Source organism: Gavia stellata, chromosome 1 (assembly GCF_030936135.1).
Source record: "Gavia stellata isolate bGavSte3 chromosome 1, bGavSte3.hap2, whole genome shotgun sequence".
NCBI lineage: Eukaryota > Metazoa > Chordata > Aves > Gaviiformes > Gaviidae > Gavia > Gavia stellata.
Genome location: NC_082594.1, coordinates 67144901 through 67156227, shown reverse-complemented (window position 1 = coordinate 67156227; position 11327 = coordinate 67144901). Strand labels below are relative to the sequence as shown.

General features: G+C 42.2%; 1 protein-coding gene across 1 annotated transcript; it reads left to right on the top strand.

The window, feature by feature from the left end:
* Positions 1-4263: 4263 nt before the first annotated feature.
* ATP4B (ATPase H+/K+ transporting subunit beta) lies at positions 4264-10154 on the top strand. Its single transcript, XM_059825566.1, has 7 exons — positions 4264-4375; positions 5775-5903; positions 7073-7186; positions 7978-8177; positions 9112-9168; positions 9733-9825; positions 9993-10154. The coding sequence occupies exons 1-7, from the start codon at positions 4264-4266 to the stop codon at positions 10152-10154; spliced, it is 867 nt and encodes a 288-aa protein (XP_059681549.1).
* The last annotated feature ends 1173 nt before the right edge of the window (positions 10155-11327 follow it).

Genomic DNA, 11327 nt, shown 5'->3' with positions numbered 1-11327 from the left:
CTGCCCTCCATCCCCCTGGTCCTCCCTGAGCCGATGCGCAGCTCCCTGTCTGGCTGCCGCGTCACAAGCTCTGCTGACACCAGACTGGGTGATGTCAAATTGGAAAGCCTCTGCTTTTGCCCACCAGCCCGCTCGTCTCACAAGAGAAAAAAAACAGGCTGGTGGGCACGGTGCGCCCTTAGTAAATCCCAACCACCTTCTTGTCTTTCACATGCTTGCAAATAGCTTCCAAGAGGAGTTGCATACTTAATGAGTAGTTACCTATTTTGTAACCAATCCCATTTCTTTAATTTTACTTAGAAATCATGCAAGGGGAATGCAGATTTTAATGAAAATTGTTTCTGCAGTTATCTGTCTAGTGTTAAACAGGAAGCGCCTGTTCACAAGCACCAGGTGACTGCCACACACAGTTGGCCGGTGGCAGAGGTGGCACCACTTCCACAAGCAAGTCTTCAAGTTAGATGCTGGCTCAAAACTTCTGGTGATTTCTTCAATAAAATGTAAGTTTCTCAGCTCAGATCCACTGATGCATCACTCTCCAAATATTGACATCTTTCATTTTCACTGGCACATATCTGACATTTTCAGTAGCAATTTCCAATACTGGAAGAGAAATCTAAGAGAGAAACCATCTTAATGTAACACTGTAATGGACACTGTTATGAAACTTTGGTTTTCTTACTTCTGATTTTTATGTAAGTGCATCTTTGTAATTTCTTGGTTCTAATATATTTATGTATTTAATTTCTGCATCAGTTGAAATTGTGCACATAGCTTATTATACAATAAGGATATAATAAAATTATATTAATTATATTTACGCTTTTATATTTATGTGGTTAATGCATTTATCTAATTTATATTTTTGGAGCTTCTAGTCAAAGCAGATTTCCATCTGTAATATTGTTCCACTTTATTCTTACCTTTTATTGTGGGTACTGCTGTTAACTTGGTGCATTTTCATTTTCAATTTTCACTGAACTTTACTAACCCCAGTTTAGAAATAAGGAAATTTAATTTAAATCATCCACTTAAATCATTTAGCTTCCTTACTCTTGCCTAATATAGCCGGCACTGTTGAATCTAGGTTAGCAGATTATGTCCAGGTTACAGGCTGCATTAAAAGCAGCCAGGCCCGCCCCTTCCATTTGAAATCTGGCTTTCCTTTCCTTCAACAATCATTTTCCTGCCTGTTCTGTAATATGAAAATCCTCACAAATTTCTTTGACCCCATTGGGATGAAAGCAGCCAACAGTGGTCCTCTCCCATTGCCCACACGGTCCCACTGAGCTGCCCTGTGCCTTTCTCGCCCTCCTGCACGTGGCTCTGCCCTCCTGGTTTTACAGTCTTGTATTGGGTCTGGCTGAGACGGAGTTTATTTTCCCCATAGCAGCCCTCATAGTGCTGTGCTTTGTATTGGTAGCTAGAAGGGTGTTGATAACATGCCAGTGTTTTGGCTACTGCTGAGCAGTGCTCACAGAGCATCAAGGCTGTCTCTCCAACATCCCCCCCCTCACCCACTGGGGATGGGCAAGACCTTTGGGAGGGGACACAGCCAGGACAGCTGACCCAAACTGACCAAGGGGGTATTCCATACCATACGATGTCTGCTCAGCAATAAAAGCTAAGAGAAGAAGGAAGGCGGGGGGCATTCGTTACTTACGTTTGTCTTCTGGAACAACCGCTATGCGTACTGAAGCCCTGCTTCCCGGGAAGTGGCTGGACATTGCCTGCTGATGGAAGGTAGAGAATAAATCTTTGGTTTTCCTTTGCTTCCGCACGCGGCCTTTGCTTTTGCTGTATTAAACTGCCTTTATCTTGACCCACGAGGTTTTTTTTCTTATTTTCTCCCCCCATGTCCTGCTGAGGAGGGGAGTGATAGAGCGGCTTGGTGGCACCTGACATCCAGCCAAGGTCAACCCACCACAGGTTTCCTTTATGCTGCGTGGCCACACCTGGGTGAGCGGTGCTGAACTCAGCAGACTTTTAGGTTCCCCAGCCAACGACAGATGGGAACAGACAGGATATAACACAAGAGAGAAGAGCACATGAAATCCTTGGCCTCAGTTCCGTTAGAGTACAAACTCCTAAGTGTTGAGAGGCTCCACTTCGCCTCCTGTACAGACACTTGCACCCTGCTGATTTCTATGCCACCTTCACTGTGTGAAAACAGAAGTAACAACATTTTCCTTTTGAACATAATTTGGGATTTAATTTTGTTATTGATAATTAATTTGTTGTTTAGATGTAGTTGCCTACTGGAGTCCATGTACTCTTATCACCTTTCTGCAAGCAGTGAAGAAAGTGCTCTTTCTTCATAAAGCTTCTAACTCCACATCTCACCGAGTCCATTTGCTCCCCTCCATCAGATTCACCTCAAGGGCTCCTGCTCAATACAGAAAAGGTTAAATCCTGCTGAAGACCTGCTACTCCCCTCCCTGCTTTCCCTCTAACCTCTTCATGCCTCTGCTCTCGTTTCTGAAACTGCTACATGGGAACCTCCACAAGCCTTTTAACCTCTGGGCAGCTGTTTCATTTTCATCATTTTCAGGCCACTGGCCAATCTCATTGTCTTATTTTAACTTTAAAAAACCCCCCACATTTGTCCTGAATATCAGTCAGCTCATGGTGTAATGACTGAAAGTACCTTTTTGTTCACCCTCCTCTCCTTTCTATGGGGCATGCAAATTGGTCAAATGACTGTAAAATTTATTTTTCTTTTACTTGGCCTGACTCCTATTTCATCATCTGAAAACAAGTTAAATCACCCCAAATTGGTGGCTGTTATGCTAAACTATCACACTGCCTGATCTGAGGCAGAAAAGCACAATAGATCTCTCTCTCTATGTTCAGAAACTCAGCATTATTTAGGGGACAGAATAACCCTGCCGTATTACTCCAGCTGACAGGCTCAGTTATAGCTGTCTCAACGTCCAAATAATCCAAAGTCTCTCTCTCAGCTAACCTTATGCATGTGCCCATTTTAAAGATTTTGCCCACAACACACCCTGTGAAGTGAGTGAAAGGCAGGGCATGCCAATATACCTAGTTAAAAGGGATGAAACCCTGGCCCTGCTGAATTCATTGAGCAGTTTTGGGGTTTGACATTACTGGGGTTCAGTAAGAGAGTGAGAGCATTACTGAACCACTTTGACAAGCAGCAAGGACACCAGCATGCCTGGAAGGGCTTTCTAAAACCCAAGCTCCCCTTGCAGCGGGGGTGTTTAGAGAGCCCATCGACTGCCATTTGCTGTGCACCCTTTGCTTTTCCGTCTGCAGGGAGCTGCTGGGGACAGTTTTCAGTCCCGCTCCTCTGCAAGCTCAGGGTTGGGCATCTGCCTCTGAACATACCAGAGCCTTTGGCTGTAAAGCAGATAGAAAAGGTAGCTGAATGACATCTGTATGTTCTCCACTCTGCCTCATCATATACGTGTATGGCAAAACTTTTATTACATTATTATATTATTATAACATTGTATTATAAGTTATATTATTTATTATTCATTATATTATTATACTATTATTTATGATATTATTTTTTCTTTTTCTCTCTTCCCATCTTTCTTCTGGCTTTTCTGGTGGCGTGCTGAGAGGGAGGCAGGGATAGTCACCAAGCAAGGTGGGGATACCCTCCAAAGTTGAGTTAGCATCGTTACAGATCACCTAAAAAACATTTCCCACAGAAACCAGAAAAACATTGATCTTAATTTCCCCAGCTGCGCAACATGGCAAACACTCTGGGAAACGGTGCTTTTCCCCCACTCGCTCCCGCTGCGATCCCCTCTATCCCAACAGATGGCTACAGGTTGTAGTGGGGGAATTATATCCACTATTTGCAGGTTAATTGGAACAAATGAAAAAAAAAGAAAACCTAGAGAGAAACAAGTTCTCCTTCGCTTTATCTGCTCTGATAACAGCTATTGTACGGAGTCTATCACAAGCCCTACAGGCACTCGGCAAAATGCGTAACTCTGCCGATCTGCTAAGGTGGTCAAGAGAAAGGAGAAGGGCATTTGATAGGAACTAACTTTTCTTTGCCAGCCTCAACACCGAGCATTATCAACGCCCTTTATAAAGAAATATATCTGCTGTGGGTTGATAATGGTAAGCAGGGGCTTTCATTGGTATAGGAGGTAATCTCAGTGACCTTCAGCAGAGAAGACGATATAAAAACCAAAGTCTTTTTCTTGGGCGACTGTTTGGGCACCGGTTGAATTTCTTGGTTTCTGAGGAGGACGCGTTTTGGGGAAATTTTGTGAGAAAATGGCAACTTTAAATGAAAAAAAGACCTGCAGCGAACGGATGGAAAATTTCCGTCGTTTTGTCTGGAATCCAGAAACAAAGCTCTTTATGGGAAGGACCTTAATTAACTGGGGTAGGTTTTCACATGCAAGAGTCTTCTCTTCCTTCTGGTACGCTTAAAAATCTTGGGGGTGGTGGGGGTCGTCCTAATGAAAAGGACATATTGTGGTGGTAGATGCATTGTAATTGTTGAAAACATCAGTTCTCATACATGCTTCTGAGCCACTTTTAGGGTGGCCCTATAAGCTGAGTCAATTAGATCAAGACGTTGATCAAAGTAGTTCCAGCAAATGTAAGAAGACTTTAAACTGGTTTTGGAACAAATACTTCAAAAGGACAAAACTTAACACATCAACAATTAACTTGTTAATAGCTGAGGGTGATGGTTACAGCGTGGTTCTGACAGTGCTGACTAAAGGGGCTTCTGGTATACAGAGAATTTTGCTTAATTGGTGGGTTTCGTCCAATTCTCTGGAAACATGGTTTGCTTTTCTGAAATTCCTTTCTAAATTATTGTCTGCTCAGTAGATCTTCTCTTTTATCACCACGTGCTAATGCATATTTCAGCTGAGCATCCCTGCCCATAGCCAAACTCGCGGCTACAACAACGATGTGTTTTCTGATCTACATTCTGGGAAGGGCAGCCCTGACTGTTGTAAGGAAGGTCCCTGCTCTTCTCGCAGACGGTGAGAGTAGCTGCAAGTTTCCAGGTGATTTTTTTCTGCCGTGAAGCCCATGAGTGTAGCTTATTGGCCACTCTTAAAATCAGAATTTTACAGAAAATGAAACAGAAACGTGAGCCTTTCCAGTTTGGAGAGAAGAAGGTGCTACAAGGCGCCAGTGATTACAGGGAGCAGTTTCTGACGCCCCCCCCCCCCAAAATAACCACTGGCTGCTTGTAGGGCACCAGTCATCTGTAAGACACATTATGCACAGACAGAAACCCAACATTATTCTACATCTCACACCAAAATAAAATAGCAAGATGACAATATTTTGCTAAAGGTGATTTCAGCTGTAAAAGGCAGTGAAGTGATACAGGTCTAAAGTCAACACAGCTGAAATACTGACATCTGTCATCCAAATAACACAAGAAGCCACTTGTTCTTGTTGAAGAAATACCTCGGCTGTGTCGCTTAGTACATGCTAATAAGCAGATAAATGGTCTTAATATGTGAAGTGACTTCAAGAAGCCACACAAGCTTTTAAGCTTTAAATAATCTGGGCTAAGCACCAACTACTTCAAAAATCATTGTAAAACTGAACAAATTTACAGCCAAATTTTTCTAGAAGAATGTTCTTTGGAGTGTACAGAACAAGGTCCAAAACACCAGTCCCTTTGCAGGTAAAACCCCTCTGGGGCCAAGGGCGGAAAGGAGATGGGCACCGCTGCCGGGACAGTCCTGGCTGCGGAGGGATCACTGCACCACCCTGCTCAAAAAATGAGATTTTGCCCTCGTTTTTTTCCACAGTGTGGATCAGCCTGTACTACCTGGCTTTCTACGTGGTGATGTCGGGGCTGTTTGCACTCTCCATTTATTCTTTAATGAGGACGATCAATCCGTATGAGCCGGATTACCAAGACCAGCTGAAGTCTCCAGGTACTGCCACAGTCCAGCCGGCTGCTGCCCGGCGGGGAGTGAAGCCCCCCGGGCTCCCGCAGCGGCTGCGTGGGGCTGGGCTGGGCTGAGGGGACTCGGCAGAGCCCGGGTGCAAGGGGAAACAAATGTGGAATGAATCAGGTCAATTCTCCCCAGATGATCCCTGCAAAGTTTAACCTCCGCCTGAAAATGCTTTTAGGCTTTACAAAAAATATTGGCATATTTATTTAATTTATTCATTTTTATATATTTTATATATAAATATACAAATATATACCTCCTCTCTCCAGGCAGGGGTCACCTCCTGAGAAAACCCTGGTTTCTGCTTCAGCCCCCCAAGCACCCTGCAGGGTTTTGGGGTGCCCGGCAAAATGGAGGGACGCCGGGGCGAGCAGCCTGGGGTGGGTATTTCCATGCTTGCTAGCAGCATGGAAAGTCCCTGGGACAGCAGGAATCCCTCCCCTGTGGGGTATGTTGTGCCAGCAGCCGAGCAAGTAAAAATAAGACAAAGACACGTGGGATTAGAAATAAAGATTTGTGGGACACAAAGTGAGACTGGGGAGGGACCAGACAGTATCAGCGAGACATCGTCAGTGCATACTGCTAAAACTTCACCCCCCTAACGGGTTGTTTTTACAAGCAATGGGAAGGAAAAAATGACTTTTTCAAAGCTGTAGCCCTAAAAATTATTGTCTGCCTGTTGCTGAATTTTGAAGTTTCTTTTCCCAATACTCAGTAAGCTTGATGTTTGCTGGCAAAATAATTCCTGTAAAATATTTAGTGTGACTTTTTCAAAAGCTGTTTCTCCCACTGCCATACGATCTGTTTCTTTAACCTGATGTGACTATTATAACTGTTATTTTTAACAAGTCCTCGGGAAATCCAGTGCAATTGGTGGAATGATTTTGCAAGCTGTTCTGATAACAGCATGGATATACGTGAAAAGAAAAGAGTTTAGCAGTAGCAGAGGCTTTAGGTTTTCGGTTGAACAACTCAGAGCTGAGATTGCTTCCATACGTGGTTAAATCCTCTCCAGCAAAGCCTGGGAATCTCGTACGCTTACAATAACGAGTCTTGATGCGGTGTAATCGCTATTGTCAATTTAAATAAACAACTCTGTGCCTGGCACCTCTCCTCTGCTTTGCCTTCCCTTTTCTTCCCCCACGAAGGTGTAACGTTACGACCCGATGTTTATGGGGATAGAGGACTACAAATTTATTACAACGTATCCGACAACAGAACCTGGGAAGGTTTAGTGACAACTCTTCGGACTTTTCTGACAGGTAAAAATGAGGTTTTCTGCATAGCATTGAAGAAAGGTGCTGTCGCATTTCCCTTATTGCGTCTGAGAACCTTAAGTCAGTGTTTCCGTTTTCTATTTGTCCTTCTGAGATCAGAGATTTTGAGTGGAAAATGCATCTTCTGAATGGGATGAGCAAATCACCTCATGAATCTACAAATCAAATGTGTAAAAACGTCTATTAAAGCAGAGCTTGTAGGTGCTGCTTTAGAGCTTTTACTTCTTTTTAACCCTGAATAGCCTTAATAAAATAGGCTAATAGAAATTTTGAAGGAAGAGGGTAAAAAAAGGTCTTCAAAACTAGTCTCATCTAAATTGATCTAATATTGTCTGGGAATACAAATATCACAGTGTCATAGAAAGTCTTGTGAAGCCGTTGCACAGTGACATCAGAGAGTATAGTGAATGCAGGTTAGGTGCTCCATTTGCCTGTTCATATCTTAATAAGTTTATATTCCTTGTGAGCCTTAATATCCTATTTCTGTGTTTTTCATACACGTATTGAGAAAAACTATATTTGAAATGGACTTTATATGGAGCTATCAACACAAATTTCAAGCCTTAACTCAATTTGATCTCTTTTTGCTTTGCCTGGGTATTCTAAAAAAAAACCCCAAAGCCAAACAATTTATAAACTTCCCTCATTCCATCTAATCCCAACTTCACTTGAAGCACAGTCTCCCATGATATAACCTCCAGCCTGATACTGGGATGTGTAACTTACATCTGAAAAACTTCAGAGGGGAATTTTTCTTTCTTCCTTCACACATCTAGAATATACACCAGCCGCTCAGCGTCTGAACGTCAACTGCACCAGCGACACATACTTCATTCAAGACACCTTTGACGGCCCAAATAAAACAAAACTATCCTGCAAATTTACCTCAGATATGCTTCAAAACTGCTCCGGCATCACAGATCCTACTTTCGGGTTTCCAGAAGGAAAACCCTGTTTTATTATAAAAATGAACAGGGTAAGTACCAGCTGAACAGGAAAGAATTCACCAAAAAAACCCCCCCAATAGCTCAAGTCTCCCCTTGGGAGCTGCTACATTGTTTGCTGCCACAGGCTCTAATCTCCGCTTTGTCCTGGGAAGACTAATTCCTGTGCTCTTCCCGAGAGACCTCCAGAGTTACCAGAGAAAGAGTGAGACCTGGTCACCACACCTAGGAAAGTAACGTAGGGAAAAGCGATCTCTAAACCAACTCTCCAAAGCTTTGGGGTTTGCTTGATTTTGTTAGCATCTCCATAGCGCTCTCATCCAGCAAACTCATACGTAAAACAGTTTCATTCTGCAATACTGTGATCCTGTGCCTTCAGCTAAGGTGTTAAGATGTGACAGTGAGTGATTTCAGAGAGGTGATACTTGCACACCTTATTTTTTCAGGACATAGACAAAGGCATAAGCATTTTATTTTTGTTTTCAGGTAAGATTCTGAGCTTTCTAGTTCCATTTCGGTACAAAGTGAAGAGCTCAAATTCTGGGGTGCAACCCCACTATTTTTGTAGGATTAAATAGGAGCAAGGGTTTCTGCCAAAGCCACAGTTTTCTAGTAAGGAATATGATGAAAAGCACAGGGATTCAGCTTTTCCTTTATTTTCACACAACTAGCTGCTTTAAGAGACTCCCGGCTGACAGCAAGCAGTACAGGCAGGCAAGTGAGCTGGACTTGCCAGAAGGTGCAGCCAGGAAAGAGCCCACCTGCAGCGCCCATCCCAGGAAGCATGGAGTCCTTCTGAAATATCCAGCCAAAACATGGTTTTTTTCACCCAGGTACATAAGATGAGGTGATCCATTTGCCTGACGCAGAAACACATTAAGCAGCACCTGAAGCTCAGTTAATTGTTTGCTTGGTTTTATCTCAAAACAATTTCCAAGATGACCAAATGTGTATTTTCTATTTCAGATTATCAAATTTTTCCCTGGCAACGGGACTGCACCAAGGGTGGACTGCACATATGTGGTAAGTGTATGAGGTCTGAGTCTCAAAAATTTCAAGCAGTGCAGCTCTGATAGCAAGTGAAGGGCAGTTGCGACCAGAAAGATTACCCTGCAGCTCTGGAAATCAGATCATTCTGCCCAAATACTGGGAATATTCTCAGTTCTGTGCAATTTCTTGCACCAGCAGACATCCTAAGAACAACAACAAAAAAATCTCCTTTATTTTAAATCACCTGAAAAATTGTTTTTCTGTCCTGCAAAGAACATTTGCTGTTTGCTTTCAGCTCCCACTAGTGAAGTTCACGCCTCGGAGCAGCTCCTTCAGGCTCTCTGCACGTTTCAGCAGATCTCCCATTCACTCAATTCACAACTGCTGTGAAACAACACTTGCCTGTTTTTCTTGGCAACAGCAACAGCGGGAGATTTCCACTCTTGTTTGAAAAATAAAAATACGCCTGGCGCTGAACAGACTGCTGAACTTTAGTTCTAACACACGCTACGCAGCTTTTAGCAGCAGTAGAACACTTGCCCAGGGCTGGCTTACGATTGCCCAGCCAACGAAGCTTCTTTCTTGCTTTACAAACAGGGTGACGAGTCTCACCTGCTGGAGGTGGACTACTACCCCGTGAATGGTACCTTCAACCTGCACTACTTCCCCTACTACGGAAAAAAGGCACAGGTGGGTGCTCATGTCTTTCAGCATCACTTTTCTTCTTTATCTTGGTATAAGATGAAATGTATGAAGCATCTCTGCAATCTTACGAGAACTGGAGAGAAGGCTAATTTTAAGATTTCATTTTTAAATTGGTAATGTAAAATTAAAGTACTTTTTTTTTCCCCTCCTAGCCCAGCTACAGCAATCCTTTGGTAGCCGTGAAATTTCTCAACATTACAAGGAATGTAGAACTTAAAATAGTGTGCAAAATCATTGGAGCTGGAATTACCTTTGATAATGTTCATGATCCGTATGAAGGAAAAGTGGAATTTAAATTGAAAATAGAAGACTGAGCAGCAACAGAGACACTTCTGAAATAGTGTGAAGAGTGACTTACTTATTATCACATTCATCTGTATTTATTTTCTCACTATGATTTCTGTATAAATTCATGCAAATTACAGTGCAAAGAGGCATTTTCTACTGAAAGATGACCCATATAGCTAAAAATCAAGATATCACTCTCAGAGTGTGAAGGAGATAGGGATTACCTCAATGTACATAGCTTACTATTCCAAAGCTACAGTATGCTGCTGCCTTCATCCAAGTATTTGTACAAAACAAATTTCCTTTAAACTGTGCAACTGTGCCTTCAAAGAAAATACATATAGGATCAAAACATCATTTTCAGTCACTTCCCAAACCATAATAAGTCATTGATGTATGATACTAAATCTTGGATACTGAGAAATAATTAGATAGCTAGAAAAAGAAGCCAATACTTTGAAATACCAGCAAGTAATATAATTCTCAATCTCTCTTGTATAGGATGTATAAATTATAAAAGTGTATTAAAATTATCCGTATCCAAGTGCGTTGGTTTTTTGTACTAGTCAGCCAAGTCAGATTTTTTTATTTGACAGCTCAATGACTGCAAAAGAAGCGAACTTGAAATCTGTCCGCTAGCTTACAGATTTTATTGTACCACTTACAACTTCTGTATGACTTAATAAAAATGACCAGTAAGACTGTAACATCCAGTTACACCCAGGAGAACTGTGTTCATTTCACCATTAGAGTTTTTCGGGTTTTTTTCCAGTGAACTAGCCCTGTATTGCAATGATAAGTTTTGGGTTACTTGGAATAATCTGAAAGATGCTGAAGTAACACTAAATTGTTAAATGAATCTGAAACTTGAGAAGTTTAACTCTACCACGTATGATACAAATACACAGGCTTGCTCTGTCTGTATAGCACATTTGTGTTAGATGAAGTCCAGGAGTCCAGGATGCTTCAGCCAAAGAATAAACATTGCACAGAAGAAAGATACTCAAGAGAAAAAAACATCTTACAGCTTCACTGCCTGGATATTTTAGCAAGTGGGAAGATGTTAACAGGTCAACCTCCTTTATTACAGTGACACTCAGACAGCTTGCAGAGAGAACGAAGTTGAAGGGAATATTTCCCCTTCAAAACAACAAATGGCATTTGAGCCTTTCTTAGAAAAATTGGGCATTCTGCATTTC

Bases quoted from the DNA above. Each gene is read 5' to 3' on its own strand.
- ATP4B (XM_059825566.1), top strand. From the start codon at position 4,264: ATGGCAACTTTAAATGAAAAAAAGACCTGCAGCGAACGGATGGAAAAT. The intron at 4,376-5,774 runs GTAGGTTTTCAC...TTTTTTCCACAG, and splicing joins AAGGACCTTAATTAACTGGG to TGTGGATCAGCCTGTACTAC. The intron at 9,826-9,992 runs GTGGGTGCTCAT...TTCCCCTCCTAG, and splicing joins ACTACGGAAAAAAGGCACAG to CCCAGCTACAGCAATCCTTT.